The 17,320-nt window shown below is 48.4% G+C and overlaps 1 protein-coding gene across 1 annotated transcript in view; it reads right to left on the bottom strand.

Moving 5' to 3' along the window:
- The window catches only part of FAM171A1 (family with sequence similarity 171 member A1), a 173,108-nt gene that overhangs the window by 70,668 nt on the left and 85,120 nt on the right, over positions 1–17,320 (bottom strand). Inside the window, exon 2 of the mRNA XM_075552330.1 lies at positions 7,245–7,472. Within this exon, the coding sequence (XP_075408445.1) occupies positions 7,245–7,472 (228 nt within the window). The remainder of the gene's footprint in view (positions 1–7,244; positions 7,473–17,320) is intronic.

Raw genomic sequence — 17,320 nt, 5'->3', positions numbered from 1 at the left:
CCCTGTTACCCTTTGACCCAACCAGGTGAATATGCCCAGGAGAATTGAAAGCCTGGTCCAAACAAAAACCTGGTTAGAAATGCTCAGAAAAACATCATCCACAATAGCCCAAAAGTAGAACTACCCAAACATCCATCAGGTGATGAACGGGCACACACAATGTGAGAGGTTTAGGATGGAATATTATTCAGCCATCAAAAAGCACAACATACGGGTCCATAACATGGAAGGACCCAGGAAAAACATGATGTTAGTGTAAGTAAGCAGTCACAAAAGACTACCTACTGCATGACCCTACTTATATGGAATGCTCAGAAGAGCAAATCCATAGAGACAGAAAATGTATTAGTGGTTGCTGGAGGCTGGGGCAGGGGAGAATGAGAAGAGACTATAAATAGACAGTTTCCTTTGGGGTGGATGAAAATATTCTGGAATTAGATAATGGTGGCGAGCATACAATTTTGTGAATGTACTAAAATCCAATGTAGTGTACCCTTTAAAATGGTGAATCTTATGGTTTGAGATTTATATCTTCACCATCAAATAAGTAATTAAAAAAACACACACACAGCTTAAAGGGTCAAAGTTAGGATACAAATTCACACTGGGCTTTGGAAGAAGGTTGAGAAGAAACCATCGCATGAAGGCAGTTACTTCCCAACTCCCCACTCCCCATTGTACCACGTGCAGTCCAGGGATAGAGGAAGGCTGGCTGACTCAGAAAAGCCCTCTACAAGCATGTATTAGTCTGGGTACTTCAGAGAAACAAAGGAACTCATGTATAAAAGAGAGTTTTATATAGAGGTTAATTGTGCACCAAAAGAACATCACAACCCAGTGCTGCCCAAGCCCACAAGTCCAACATTAGCTCATTAACCCACATGTCCAACACCAATCCACAGTCTTCCTCCCTCTCACAAAACAGACACAATGATGCCGACTGCAGGAGGAAAGCCGAGTCGGTGAATGTGTAAGCATCTCAGCGCTGGCAGGGGTCTCCACAGGTCTGCTCCAGCACCCAGGGCTGCATCAGGGTAGGTCCACGGCTTCTCCTTGGGGATGTCTTGCAGGAAGTCAGTCTTGCCAGCTGAAGCAGGGAACTGCTAAGGCAGCTGCACCCTGGTGCGACCATCACAAAGCAAGAGACCAGAGAAATAGAAAGGGGAGGCTTATGGAGCCATTTATTCCTCTGCCCTTCAATTAATCCCACATGTGCTTTATCGGCCAGGTTGGCACTATAAACTAACTACCTCAAAGCACTTCAAATGCCCCTGTCTGCCCGTCCAGACTGCCCGCTGTACTCAAGAGCTCCCACAGGACGGTGCTTACTAGACCCTGAAAATCTCTGAGCTGGGCTGGGGAGGCTGGGCTTTATATTACCCAGACCATCCCAGGCTGTTCTGAAAACATCGCTAACCTAAGGCACCTGGTTCTTCCACACACAAGGCACCTGCTCTCATAGAAGGTTTATCATTTCTTAACAGGGAAGAATCAGGGTGGTGTACGGCAGCAGAGGTGCCAGCAGGGGGCTTCCTGGAGCAGGTCTACAGGAGTTGCTTGGCTTGAGTAGATTCTAATTCACAGCAACCCTATGGGACAGAATAGAAGAGTTTCTATGGGGTTCTAAGTCTGCAAACTTCCTGGGCGCAAACTGTCAAGTCTGTTATCCAGTGGAACCACTGGGGTTCAAATCACCCACCTATTGGTTAGCAGCTGACCAGGGAGCCACCTGCCCCCAGTGCTCCTGGGACTAGGAAGCTTAGCTCAAGTGAATCCCCTGGTGGGTTGGAAAGAGGCAGGCAGAGGTTTGAGTCCTATCAAGCAGGTGTTGTACTTTGCTAAGTAGAGAAGGGACTAACTTTGCCTGAAGGAGAAGTGACAGGCTGGCCTTTAGGGGGCAGAAGACAAGCTTCAAAGTGAACAAACCAAACCAGTTGCCATCAAGTTAACTCTAATCCATGGCGACCCCTTTCATGACAGAGTAGAAATGTGCTTGTGATAGGTAGGTTTGTTGTGCCAACATGGCCAATGAAGGGCGGAGAGATAAATGGCTCAGGGAGCTTCGTCTTTCTTGTCTCTTGCTCTTTGATGATCAGACCAGTGTGTGGCTGCCTTGCTTGTTCTCTGCCTCCATTTGCAAGCTACACAACCTGTGGGACACCGAACCCGTGGCTGTGTAGCTGGAATTTGAGGTTCCTTCAAGACCTGCTGCGCCACACAACTGGAATATATGTCGCTTGAGCTGGGGACTGTTGAACCCTGTCATCTGGCTGATTGTTGGTGACCTGCCTTGTTGTTTGCTGCCTGTGGCCAGAAAGCCTGAATTGTTCTTCAGAGGACTGCCCAACAGCCCTCAAGACTTGAAGGACCGTCAGTGTATTAGCTCTTTCATGGAAGTGAGGTGCACTGATTCATTTATGTTGCTTTATAGATTAATTCTTATTTTTAAAATCAGTTTATTGGGGGCTTATACAACTCTTCTCACAATGCATCCATCCATCCATCCATTGTGTCAAGCACATTTGTACATTTGTTGCCATCATCATTCTCAAAACATTTGCTATTTGAGTCCTGGGTATCAGCAACTCATTTTTTCTCCTCCCTCCCTGCCAGCTCCCTCATGAACCCTTGATAATTTATAAATTATTATTACTTTGTCATGTCTTACACTTTCCAACATCTCCCTTCACCCACTTTTCTGTTGTCTGTCCTTGTGATCGGTTTCCCCTTTCTACCCCATCTTCCCTTTACCCTTCTGGTATTACTACTCTCATTATTGATCCTGAGGAGGTTATCTGACCTGGATTCCCTGTGTTTCCAGCTCTTATCTGTACCAGTGTACATGCTCTGGTATAGCCAGATTTGTAAGGTAGAATTGGGATCATGATGGAGGAGGAGGAAGCATTAAAGAAGTAGAGGAAAGTTGTATGTTTCATTGTTGCTACACTGGACCCTGACTGGCTTATCTCCTCCTGGCGACCCTCCTGTAAGGGGATGTCCAGTTGCCTACAGATGGGCTTTGGGTCTCCACTCTGCACTCCCCCTCATTCGCAATTATATGATGTTTTATTCTTTGTGTGCTTCTTTCATGTGGATTTTGTTGCTTCTCAGGTAGATGGTCGCTTGTTTATCTTCAAGCATTTAAGAACCCAGATGCTATATCTTTTGATAGCCAGGCACCATCAGCTTTCTTCACTGCATTTGCTTATGCACCCATTTTGTCTTCAGCGATCCTGTTAGGAAGGTGAGCATCATGGAATGCCCAACTGTTTATTATGGAGCATTATGGAATGCCCAACCATCTATCTATCTACCTACCTACCTAAATATATATAAAATCATCAGTGTCCTGGTTTTGTTTCTGTAGAGAACCCTAACACAGTGCTCTATTGAGTTTTCAATGGCTGATTTCTCAGCAGTAGAGAGTGAAGCATTTCTTCTGACGTGTCTCTGGATGGAGCCAAGCCTGCAGACTTTGGTTAACAGCTGAATGGTGAACTGGCTGCATCACCCTGGGACCCCAAGTCAAGAGCTGGGCAGCAGCAGCTCAGACAGTGCAGGAGGGGAAGCCAATTGGCCAAACTCCGGTGGAGAGCAATGACGCGCCTACTGGGGCTAGACCATCAGACGCGAAGGGGAGAAGTGGCAAGGCTGAGAGTCTTAGGTGCTACGGGGAAGGAGCGTTGGATGACTTTGTACGGCAGGTGTTGGGCTGCCAACTGGAGCTCACACTGGCACCAGTGGCAACACGGGAGGAAGATACGGCAGTCCGCTCCTGTAAAGATGGACGGTCTCAGAAACCCTATAGAGGGCTGAGAGGAGTCAGAACCGACTCAATGGCAGTAAGATTGGGTTTGGGGTTATGTGATACATTTAACTGAAGCTTCATTTGGAGATCACAGAAGCAGTTGAGGCCAGAGCACACCATTATGTGTGACATTAACTCTCATGAGTTTATTGCTGTCGGGTGCTGTTCAGTTGAGTCCAACGCGCAGTGACCTGGAGTGGTGCGAAGCAGAGCCGGCTGTAATCTTCACAGAAGCAGGTGGCCACGGGAGCCAGGCCTTGCTCCGAAGAGCCGCAGAGGGGGTTCACACCTCTCATTTCCAGGTAGCTACCAAGTGCTTCAGCAGTGTGCCTCCAGGGCTCCTTCTAGCAGTACAGGTAGTTAGAAAGGGCGGACTCATGGCAGGAGACCTGGCCAAGAGTCACTGCTGTCATCCAGAGTCTGGACAATGGCCAGCACTGTGCAGGTGTGAATAGGATGTAACTCAATAGCTGTGTTACATTTTATTTATTGGAACGTGTTCTTGTCAGTTTGGGAGAGGTGAAGGGTGCTCTTATGCTGCGCCCCACCCCCCCCTCAATCTCCACCCCTTTCTTTTATTGGGGGAAAAGCCTAACATGTGCTCGTGAAACGACTGTCAAAATGGGAAGTGAAATGCACCCCAAAATCTCCTGTGAATGCAACGCTGTACATGCAGAAACACCGTACACGCAGGTAGTCAAGAAAGCATGCTTTGTTGTCTCAAACAAGTACATTCAGTTACCTGGAATGATACGAAAATTTTTCTCCTTCACTCAACAACATCCCCTGAAGTCACCTTAAAGTTAGTTAGCCTGCCTGCCAAAGCACGAAGCTCCTTTAACCCCAGTCTGTGTGGGGTCAGGTTTACAGTTCATGAAAGACTGGGGTGATGAGCTTGTTCATGAGAGAGGGGACAAATGGTTGTGCAGCTGCAAGAATGTCACCAGGGTCACTAAACTGCACATGTAGAGACTATGTTTCACTGTTTTCTCTCAGCCAAATACTACTAGGTCAATCGTCCCTTTTCAAAAAGCAAGCAAGCAAGCATGTTTAGTGTCAAATCCCCACATAGTTTAGAAGAGGCTCTCGGCTCTCCTCGATCCCTTGCCCACTTAGCTGGAACACCAAGAGTGCAAGCTTTGACCGTTGAGAATACGCACAGACCGACAGTTATTATCAGACCCCTTTCAACACTTGTGTTCTGGGTTTGAAGGTTGAGGACCACAGTCTCACGGCCATAATTCCATAGTCTCACATAACTGGCAAAACATCGTTCCCCCAAATCGTTACCTGCATGCAGAAGTGAGCAGGGACTGGAGCCTCAGAAGTGTGTGAGCAGCCATCTGAGCCACCCCACGGCTCTTGACACACCAGGAGCCAAAAAGTAAGAAGGTAACAAAATAAAATAAAATAAAACAAACAAACAATAATGAAGGTAACCAAACATGCAGAGAAAAGGCAAGTCTGCAAGAGCCACGACCTCATCGTCTATGAGACCAGAAAAACTGGATGGTGCCCAGCTACCCCCACTCACGTCCAACCAGGACTACAGTAGTTGGTCTCACAAAGAATGGGAGAAGAATATGGAGTAGAACTGAAATTTTTATTAAACAAGTAAGACGTAAGACACACTGGAACAGCAGAGAGCAGTGGGCCCCCTGAGGCTAGCACCCCAAGATCCTCTTTAAGACTATACCTGAACCTAATCAAGGAGGTCTCAAGGATCCCCCAATAATCTTTGAGTATGAGAGCAGAGTGACACCCCAAACCAAGGGTATTACGTGTTTGTTTTTTTCCCAAAAAACACAGGTTGACCCTGCAGTTTCAACAGGCCAGTTCAACATGTGTTAGATTCTAGTTAAAAGTATCTTTAATATACTGACAAGGCCAATGGAGTCAAGCAGTCAATGAACAATAGGGGAGAAGTCAATGAACATCATTCAAGCTAATTAGCTGAGTTTTTGAAACAAGAATACCAGGCTCACAAAGCCATTTTGGACCAACTGGTGACTAAGAGGTATGTTCATACTGAGGCCCAAAGTCTTACAATTAAACAATGATGTTCCCATTATTGGACTTGTTAAAAGAAAACCGGAATTATGGAAAGGGCTGCTTTCACACAGTGATGAAGTTAGTAGTCACCAGCAACTCCATCTCGGTGCTTCGTGCCGCTGTTCTTCTAGGACAGTTGGAGCGGCTAGGTGGCGTCTGGGGACCACCTAGCCTTTCCCTGCATTGTTGAGACTGCCTTCTCAGTGTGGAAAGGAAGTGGCCCAAGATTTTCTTCACATGTAGCCCAATAAAGATCACCTTCCCTCTTTGCTGGAGCCTGGGGTGTGGGAAGGTAACCTGCTTCCATAAAGATGTCAGCAGCCTTGGGTGCCCAACGGGGCAGTCCCACTCTGTCCCGCAGAGTCACAGTGAGCAAGAATCAACCAGACGGCAACGAGTTTGATTTGGGTGTTGCCCTCTCTAGCATTCTCTCCCAGGTCCATCGCTCTCTATTCTTCTGGGAGTTTATGGTTTTGACTCCTACCGTGACATTGTGGATGACCTCCAATGTAAACCTCTACCCTGGACCTCTGTCTTGGGCTCTAACTGCAATTTAAAAGGAAAGTTGAATGTTCTTACATGATGACCCAGAAAGAGCCTCGCAGCTCAGCGAGTGTCAGTGTTGATCCAGAAAGGGGTCTAGGCACTGGAGGAGCCCGGGGCAAGGGGCAAGCAGTGGGCTGGATCTCCTTCTCCCTCCTCAAGCTGACTTGGCATCAGTTGCCATCCTTGCCTCTCACGTAGACAGATGGCCTTGGAATAGTGAGGCATAAGAAGAGGGAAAACAGAGGACAAAATAATCTTGCCATCACTCCCCATCTCTTTGGAGCTCTCTGCTCTCTGGCCACCTGTGTGACAGCAAGGAAGAGGACAGGCACCTGAGAATGAGGAATCTCTCTTCTACAGTACTGTCCACACCCCATCCTGCAGTAGTGGTCAATAAAGTTAATCCAAGTCTATTCCAATGCACAGCCATCCTGTAACAGGGTGTTGGAGGCTGTCCATCTCTCCAGGAGCAGAGAGACTCGTCTTTCCCCTGAAGAATGGCTGGTGGGTTTGAACTGCCAACTTTGTGGTTAGCGGTCCAACATTTACCTGGCAGAGCCACCAGGGGCCGTTGGTCCATAAAGCAGAAGACAGGAATGTGGGGAAAGAAGCAGAAACTCGGAAGCAAGGGATTCTCCTGCATGCTTATACCAAGGCAGACCCTCCTCCATGGTTGATTGTTTGATCTCAACTTCCCTAAGAACCCCATGGCAACACATAGTCACCATCAATGTTGTTACGAAGGGCCTGTCTTGTATTGCTAACAAAGTTTGTGTCTGAGTCCACCGTTAGCCTATACGATTAGTTCCACTTTAGAGAAACATCAAGATGGCCTTACCAGGTAACCGGATGGGCTTCCACGGGGCGGAGTTTGGCACGTAGGCATGCTTCGTGGCGGTGACGGTCAGCTGAGTGCCCAGCTTATACTGGAACTTGATGAAGGCCACGCCATCTGTCCCTGAGGTGCCAGAGGCAATGGAGACCTGGTTGGTGAAAATCTCAACGAGAGCGTCCGTCACCGGCTGATGGGTGCTGGCGTCACTGACGTGGACCTTCAGTGTCACTTCTGGGAGAAGAGAAAACAAAAAAGAACACTTGCTATGAGCAAGGAAACGCTTTCAGCAATTCATGATGCTGTTAGCTACTGCCAAGTTGTCCCCAACTCCTGGTGACTCCATGCAACGCGGAACAAAATGCTGCTCAGACCTGCGTCACACCAGCACACCCGATGTGGACAGAACCCCGTCATTCACAGGGTCCTCATTTTTGAAAGTAGATCACCAGGGCTTTCTTGCTAGTCCATCTTAGTCTGGAGGTTCGGCAGAAGCCTGTCGTAGCCACACACAAACCTCCAATGACACAGGGTGTTGGCTGGGTATGAGATGGGTTTAGCCAGGAATCCAACCCAAGGCTCGGTTGAAGACAGGGATTCTACTACTGACCCTCATGCATAATTGTGATCAGCCCGCTGCTATGGAGCTGAATTTGACCTAACAGGGCACAGTTGACCTGCTTCTTAGGGTTTCCCAGACTGTAAATCTTTACAGGAGCAGACAGCCGTATCGTTCTCCCCCAGAGTGGCTGGTGGGCTTGAACTGCTGACCTTACATGATGCCCAAACCATCAAGGATCCATAACTTGTAATAAGAAGTAGAAAACATGATCTGCTAAGACAATGTAGGTCGACATCTGAATTATGAATCATTTTAACCAGGGAAATAAATTCCCCTCTCAGAAATCTGTGTTGGTTTCACATTTTCCTTGAAAGTACTGTCTGTCGCCAACTACCTCCCTCTTTTCTCTACTCTGCATGCACCAGCAAATAACAGAAAGGGCGAGTCTGTCCCTTTAGGACACTGTGCATCAAAAACAACACCCTTTCATCCTTCCCAAGGTCGCCAGCACACACCGCCGAAAGTTTCACCTCTGCACAGGGAGGCTGCTAGAGGAGGGGCGCTGCAAGCTACGAGATGGGCAGCCACGTCCCTGCGCCGTCCTGGGCAACAGGGACAGAGCAAGCTGGGGTCCTTACACTGGTAATCATGAACCTCAAGCTGGCAACCATGAAACTGAAAATTATTTACAATAATATTAATAGATCTGCAAATGGGAGGACCCAAAGAGAGGAGTCCGAGAAGACTAGAAGGAGGAGGAGAAAGGGAAGGAGAAAAAGGCTTGAGGATGGAGATGAGTCAGCTCTGTCCAACTGGCACAGAACGGATCATGAAGGTGGGCAATGAGCAGGTCCAGAGACATGTTCAAAAATAGAAGAGATGGTTTACATTTATTTGCACAACGAATATTTACTGAGCTCCCACTCTGTGCCAGGGAGTCAATTCTCAACTTCTAAACAAAGGGTTGGCAGTTAGGAAAGTGACTGCCGGCTTCCTTAAAGAGTTTCCGTTTTGGAAACCCCAGGGGGCAGTTCCTAAGAGTGGGAATTGACTGGGGCAGTGGGTTTACTTCAGGCAGTGCTCGAAGACCTGTGAGTAAAAAGGGAATCACTATGCCTGAGGGGAAGTTTGGCACAAGAGAGGCAGTTAAGGAATTTGCTTGTGAAAAGACCTAGAGGCCAGAGCTGGATTTAGGTGGGAGGGGTATGGAGCCCACCTTGAGAGGCAGGCTAGAGAGGTAGATAAGGCCCGATAGGTCAGCTGATTCCTTCTTCATAGTCTGTTCTCAGACTTCGCTGAACCCTGTCCACTGTGGGTGACCCTGGCTGGTAGCGGAAATACTAGTGACATAGATTCCAGAATCAAAGCGACACAAGTCAGCCCAGTACAACCAACCGATGGACAAGTGGTGGCAGGGCTTTCTAAGCAACCAGACAGGTTGATTTTTCTACCTTAAGGACAATGGGAACAAAGGTGTTAAAGAAGGGGGTGAAAATCCAATTGTTGTTACAGAAGGATCTGACCCAGGTGAAGACTGGATGGGGGAGTCAGGAGACTGAACATGAAGGTAAGGGGCCTCTGTCATCGCCCAGGAAGGATGAGGGTGGGCAACAAGGACCCTGATTCCAGAATGATCTGGAAGAACAACTGAGAGGAGGGTCCTGCTCCAACAAGGCTTCTCTGCTCAGGTGTGACGGGAGCAGGTGGTGCCCAGAGCACACCTGGTAACCTGCGGGAGAGAGGCAGGGCACAGGATAGCGACGAATGGCAAGATGACCAGGGGACCTCTGGTGTCTGGCTCAGTGAGTGTCCACCCACAAGGCTGGCGAAGGGTGACAGGTGGCTGGGTGAGCAAGCCAAGAGCCAGGCAGCTTGAGGATGACAGGAGGCAGGGCAGAGCTGGGTCTTGATGCGGCCCAGCATTAGATACTTGAGAGTGCGACTGCAGTGCACACTCTGGGTTGAAGCCCAGCCCACCAAGTACTAGTCACGTGGCTTTGAGGAAGCAACTGAATGCCGCTAGGTCTCCGTCTCCCTCATCTGTACACTGGGAATGCAGAGGACGCACGTCTCGCAGCATTGCTGAGAAGATCAGGGGAGGGAATGCAGGGGGAAACACCGGGCATCATGCCTGCTAGGAACACACTGCACAGACTCCCTTCGCCGATATTGTTATTATTCCCACGCTCATCTTTGAGGGCCTTCACGAGCACAGCGTTCGAGGGGCAGGGCACAAAGAAAGGGGTCGGAGTGGGAAAAGTGATAAAACACAAGGGACGAGTCATCCCTCCCAGAATATTAATGCCTTTGGGCCCAAAGCTCAATGTTGCACTTGGGGGGAGGACGGGGGGGGGGGTTTGGGAAGAGACAACACATTAGGGAAGAGTGTCTTCGGCTCAAGAACTTCCACTTTGGTCACTTACTACATAGCAACTTGTCTTATTTAGGACATCAATGCAACCTTCTCCATGCTAGAAATTTCAGTTAGCCCATGTATTTTTTTATGTATTGAAAATACATTTCTCTGTAGCTATTTTCTCAGGTACTGATTTCATACATTTCTTGTCCAGGTGACCACTGAAAACAGCCAGAGACTCTCAGACCCAGGTACTGAAAGATTTGCACCTCCTAAGCCTTTCAGACCCCTTTACAAAGAAAAAAATTGTAGACAAATGCTACAGAAACCCAGGCTGGCTCCAGGAAGACCAGTTGCTCTGGAGTTGACTCCGTGTGTGTCCGAGTGCCTACCCCACAGGTTTTTCACTGGCTGAGTTCTCAGAAGGAAATTACCAGATCTTTTTTCTGCAATGCCTCTGGGTGGATCTGAACCAACAATCTTTTGTTTGCACTACCCAGCGACCTGTACAAAGTATGGGAGAAAACAAACGCCCAAGGGGGGAGAAGAACTCAACCCCATGCCGATTAAGGATGTGCTAGGACATGAAATAGAGTCAATTCTCTCCGTTCTTATTAGGGCTACCTTCATGCTGACTTGCTGGTGTATACCCCCACTTCCCAATCCAAACACCCTTTTAAAAAAGTTAATCATTTTATTGGGGGCTCTTACAGCTCTTAAAACAATCTATATACCAATTGTATCAAACACATTTGTACACATGTTGCCATCTTCATTTTTAGAACATTTTCTTTCTGCTTGAGCCCTTGGTAGTAGCTCCTCCCAAACACACATTGTAGCTTGGTCTTTCTCATCTCAGGGAGAAATGACACTAAGTTATTCCATAAATGAGGTAACGCATCATTAATAGTCATGGAGCGGAAATCCTCGACAACAGGGCAAGTGGGAAGGCTGCAACGATGATTTATGTAATTTTACGGTAATGCAGCATTTACTAACAATTGGGATTACAACATTTCCATTCTCCTCTCTGTGTGCTAAAGGGGGTTAACAGTAACAACTCCCCAAACCCACTGTTGTGCAGTAGATTCTGACTCACAGTGACGTGACGGGACCACGATTTCCAAGGCTGTAAATCTTTACAGGAGCAGACAACCTGATTTTGCTCCCATGGAGCAGCTAGTAGGTTTGAACTGCTGATGCTGCAGTTAGCAGCCCAACACATCATCCATTATGATACCAGGGCTAAGGTCGCTATGATTTGGGGTGAGGGATGGAAGTGAAGAATTTATGAATAAACAAAGAACAGAGGTATTTTGACTGTAACCAATGTCCTAGATTCTACCACTTGAATTTCTTCTAAGATAGTATAGGAAGCCTGATTTCTCTTCTAAAATTACAGTGAAACCTGTAAGGGCCCTTGCTTTTCCAGGTCTCGAAAGATTTCCGCCTTTGAGAGTGCAGTCTTACCATGTTTCTATCACTCTTTTCAGTGACAAATATTTGACTTTCCTTCTCTGACAGGGTTCTGCCTTACATGGATGCCAGGTTTTACAGATTTTATTGTGTACATCAGGAGGGAGATTATTTTGCCATCTCTTTGGATGTGAAAGGAGAACAGAACATGGTTAGGTAATTATTACAATCTTTTCTTATAGAATAACCTCTTAGATCATCCATTCAAGAACAAGCAAAATCATTCCCACACAACGTCTGCCAGGGAAATAATCTGCCGAGGAGGTGAAGCAGTATTACTGAAACTATTCAGATAAAAAGAAGATCCTATCAATGGCCACAAGACTCACGATGCACTGAGATTCACTATGCTTCTTTGCTGGTCAGTGTGCACCTAGGAATCTTGCTAAACGGGGGCTTCTGAGCATCACCGCTTTTACCCTGTACCCTGCACAACCACCACGGAGTCAGCTGATTTTTATTCTAAAATACAAGTCTGAAAACAGGCTTTCTTTTTCCCACCCTTGTTAGCATTGCCCTACTTTGCGCCCCACAATCTATCACCCAGACTGCCGCTCAGTCTCCTAACAGAAACTGCTACTGTCATCAGATGAGACCCCTGAGATCAAGCCTGGACACTGAGCGCAGAGAGAGCCTTCTAAGATACTGATCTGACCACTTCCCATCTCCCTCCAGCCCCTCCCAGCACCAGCTCCCCAATCACCAAGCAACTCAGCCTGGCCCAGAGGGCCAAATCTGGACTGATGCCTATTTTTAGGGTCCCTGAACTAAGAATGGTTGACAACACGGTCCAGTGCCATCGAACATTATTTGCAATCTCACTTTCATCTTCCAGCAATAGTGTCATGGGTCCCTGGCCCCCCGCCCCCCCATGGTGGATGGCTGCTATGGTGTGACAATGGGGCCATTCAGCTCGTGCCTTGGAGACTGTGGTTACGACCCAGGCTTTTGGGATCATAAAAGCCTACAATATTACAACTGGCCCTTTAAAGAAGGTTTTCCACCTCTAACCTGTAAGATGAAGTCCTGGGTGGTGTAAATGATCACACGCCCAACTACCACCTGAAAGGTTGGTGGTTCCAGAGCATCCAGGGGGGCCAGGGAAGACTGGCTTTCAAAAGGTCGTGTGAAGTTGGGAAAGCCTTGTGGGGCAGTGCCACAAGAAGTCATCAATGCCATGGCAGCTAGCAACCCCTCCCCGCGAAAGGGTGCACTGTCAGGCCCCTCCAGGATCAGACTGCCTGCCTCACAGACTCCCCACAGACTGTTTTCGATTGACGCTTCCTGTTTTTGGAGGCAACGTCTATCCGCAGCGGTACTTTTACATTTGCTCAGAAATAGAACTCTGGATGCTCAACGCCGGACCCTTCCCTAATAGAATCAGAAGCCCTCACTTTTGTCCTCACAAAACCTCCACATCCAATAACGTGGCTTCTGGGTTTCTGCTTCCGTGCTGAGGACGGCCCACTCTGGGCAGCCCTGAGGCGTAGTGGTTATAAGTGGACTGGGCCTCTACTCTGGTCAACAGGTGCCATCTCGGACACCCACAGGGGTCGCTGTGAGTCAGCATTGCCTTGATGGCAGCGAGCTGGATGGACGATGGTGCTCAGAGAGGACAGAGCCCCTGACCTTGAGGAGCTTTCCATTTGAGTTATTGAAACAAATAAATTCCCACGTAAGATTATGAACTGGGAGGAGGGCCCCAAAGGGAAAAGAGGCGTCTTCCAGGGGCCGTCGGTTAAGCTCCGGCGCGAAGAGCGACAGCGGACCCACGGGTAAACTCAGTGGGTCTGATGGATAAAGACTGGTGACGCTGGAGCTCTGAGCAGAGGCCTCGTGCCTGAAGACGAACAGCCCAGAGCAGGCCTCGCAGCATGTGGTGTGCCTGCAAGCCCCCAGGAGTCTCCCTGAGGTCACCCTGGACGCTGCGCCATATGCTTTTCCGTTTTCAGTATCGGAAACCCAGGACTGAGGAACCTATAGGGAAGGCACGTAGAAGCAGGGGTTCGTGGCGAGGCGAGGGTCGGGGTACAGTAGTAGTGGTGGAATAAAAGGGATGCCAAGAGTCGATATAGAAAAGAATGTTTGGAAACACTGTGGTAGCAGTTATACAATTCTACTTGACATGATTGAAATATGAAGTGATATATGCATTGAAGCCCAACTAATAATACTACTACTACTAATACCAACAACAAAGCGTCTCCTTTTGTGAAATGCAACGTCACAATCTTAACATCTTGTCTGGTACCTACAGGTGCAGACCTTCAATAAGCGTTTGCGTAACACCTGGATGCCGGAGGGTAACTACGTCCCAGGGCTGAGCTACCCAGAAAGGGGGGAGCCATCAGCAATTGTCAGCATTGTCAGCGGGCGCCTACATGTAAGTATAAGGGAAATTACAACAAAAAGATCGAAGCCACAGAAGACACAATTCACATGCCCAAGAGCCACATGTGGCTGGTGGCGCCCTTCTCGGACAGCACAAAGAGAAGGTATATATCAGTGCAGCGAGTTCCATCAGACATGACGTCCCGACAGGGCAGGGCAGACTCTCGTCTCCTCCGTCATCCACACGGGGCCCGAGCACCCAGGATAGCGCCCAGCATATATAAGCAACCAACACACATGCTGAATTAATGATGACGACTAACAGCGAGCAGGCATTTCTTCTTATCACAGTAGCTCTGCTTTGTTTTTGTTGCTGGTGTTTGGTTTCTTACTCAGTACTGCAGAATATAAAAGCTAGCACCACTCACTAGAACAGGGGTCCTCAAACGGCGGCCCGCCGAGGACATTTATCCAGCCCGCTGGGTGTTTGTGTCCCGTTTGTTTTTTTCACTTCAAAATAAGATATGTGCAGCGTGCATAGGAATGTGGTCATAGTTTTTGTTTTTTTTAAACTATAGGCCGGCCCTCCAACGGGCCTGAGGGACAGCGAACTGGCCCCCTGTTTAACAAGTTTGAGGAGCCCTGGATTAGAAGAATATTAACTAGTCCAGGCAACCCACTGATTGCTATTCGTGAGACCAGTCACTATACGCACGGCAGCAGAGACTGTGAGATACTCAGAGCGAAGAAAGGAAACATGGCTCCTATTTGAAGGGGGTTGGGAAAGAGGTGCTAAGACTGCTCCACACCAAACCATCAGCTTGAGTGTAAAACGCAGTGAGACTAGGTCGGACAGGGAGATAAAAAGCTGAAAGGATCCACAGAGTTAGAAGTGATATTCCAAGCTGTGGTTGTTTTAAAAAGGTATGGCACTGTGGAATCGGGAGAGGCCCCACGGTGTGGGTACACACTGGGTAAATACTGGTGCTCATGGTGGTTCATGGAATGCCCTGGGGAACTGTGCCTGGGGAAAGATGAACGTTGAAGCGGAGCCCGGACATCTGCCTCCCTTGGTGGCCAACCCCAGCATCCTGTGACTATCCTCTCCCTCCACCTAATGATGCCTTCACAGCGTGGGTTCTGCAGAAGGGCCAAGCCTGAAAGTTCCTTTTCCCAGCCACTCTCGGAGCTCTGGCGAAGAAATGCACGTTGGCCCTGCTCATCAGAAGCCTCTGTGCAGAGCCAGGAAGGGGAAAACCAAGCGCCAGGGAATTAATTCTTCCTCTCGCATGATTCAGAGGTCCTTCGCTCTTGGCAAACCCGCTGAGCATGGCTCTTTGGGCACAAACCGGCCGTTTTAAGGCTTACCAAGAGCATCTGCTTTGTGGGTAGAAAATTAAACATTATCTTTGGGCCCAACATCATCTTTTAGTCATTTCCTCTATCTCTGCCACTGATTTAGCACCACATGCAACAAGAGCGGCTCAAATTGTCGGCTTGGGAGAAGGCGCCTCAACACAGCAAGTCAAGGACAAACGTAATGACAGAGGCAAGCGAAGGAATGGTGACATGTAGGTTTCAAGCACATGGAGGAGCCCCCCCCCCCCGCCCCCGCCCCTTCAATCAAGACCGAAACAATGAAGGGCCACATACAATGCCTATCCTGCTCGGAGGCCTTCTCTTTCATTCTCTGATAGCAGCTGGACCTCCCGTTATTTTCGATAACATTTTCGATATTCCGGAATACAGAGCTCGCTGTGGCTCTCACGGGAAACAGGAGGGAAGAGCAACTCACACCTTCTTTACCACACTCTACACCTGAAAGGGTTCACACACCCTGGCTTTATCTTGGAGGAGAAAATGAAGTTCATGCACACCATCCTTTGGTTAATTTTCTCACCTGTTTCTGTAAAAGTTTTGGCCCCTGTTATCAGCATAGGCGCCCTGGTGGTGTAGCGGTTACTCTTTGGGCTGCCAGCTAACCACAAGGCCAGCAGTTTGAAACCAGCAGCCAAGCCTCGGGAGAAAGGCGAGGCTCTACTCCCATAAAGAGCTCCAGTCTTGGAAACCCATAGGCGCAGCTCTTCTACCCCGTCCTGTAGGGGCAATCTGAATTGGCATCGACTCAATGGCAGTGAGTCTGTATTTTAGTGACCTTTTTTAACATTCTTCCAACCTGCCTTTTTTTCTGAGATTTTAATTCTTTTTCGGTCCTGTTTGGTGTTGACAGTTGGTTTCCTCAGCAGCCTATCCTAGAGGTGAACCCAGCATTTGCTGGGCTGGACCGAAGGGGCCCTGCAGAAAGAAGTCACTTCCACCAGGCAGCTCAAGTACAGGCTCCTGTGCCCAGATGCCAGGAACTCCTGGGGCGGCTCCATCGGCAAAATCAGCTGAAAAAAAAGTGACTCAACTAAGCCTTCAGCACTGTGCTAAGCTATATTTAACCCACAATCTTGGGCACTGTAATAGCGTTCCTTCTCTTTGTAAAACAATAGAAGATTTCTTGCTTGTTCAAAAACATTTTCCAAACGAAAAGTTATTTTAAGTGTTATCAGAACCTTTGCTTTTATTACCCTCTGCTCCTTGGGGGTAAAATTTGATAACCACCTGCAGGTGCGAAGAATCCCCATGTCTTCCTGCAGCAATTAAACTCACACACGGAGATGTGTGGCTCCTGTGCTAAGGGCTAACTTTCTAGTCACTCATTTCATTTCTTTCGTAAACATAGCAGATTTCTCTACCTCCTAATCTGGTGCAGTTAGAGGGCATTTTATGTTACACTGGCATTAGCTTGTCGTTTGTCTTCTCCAGGCTCCCAGTGGGGTTGCGCTCCTTAGGTTGTTGGAGTTGATTCTCTCCTCGAAATAAGAGCTATAGCGGTGTAGTGGTTACGTGTTGGGCTGAGATCCGCATGGAGGGCAGTTCAAAGCCACCAGCAGCTCTGAGGGAGAAAGTCGGGGCTTTCTCCTCCTGTAAAGAGTTACTGTGTGAGAAACCCACAGGGGGCGCTGTGAGTCAGCAGTGAGTTTGGTTTGGTTTGGTTTTCCAAGGAGACGTTTTCTTTTTATACCTAGAAGCTGCTCATACAGCTCAATTAACCCATTCGACAGCGTGTTCACATGCTAAGATGCTAGCTGCACCAAGCCCCCGGGGGTGCGTTTAATTCTGTAAGTAATATTCAGTATGGTGGTTTTTCTGCAACGACCAAGCCTTCTGCTCTGCCGCCGAGAGTTGAAAATGGGGCAAACGGAGGGAGAGACAAAAGGTTTTCCAGGAGCTGGACGTCTCCTGGCTTCACGATGGCCCCTCGGCAGCTGTCCTCTACATGCGTGCCTTGGGCTCTGGGTTGTACCACGC

This window comes from Tenrec ecaudatus, chromosome 6 (genome assembly GCF_050624435.1).
Source record: "Tenrec ecaudatus isolate mTenEca1 chromosome 6, mTenEca1.hap1, whole genome shotgun sequence".
NCBI lineage: Eukaryota > Metazoa > Chordata > Mammalia > Afrosoricida > Tenrecidae > Tenrec > Tenrec ecaudatus.
Note: the sequence above shows the minus strand (reverse complement) of the source record. Positions and strands in the feature narration are given on the sequence as shown.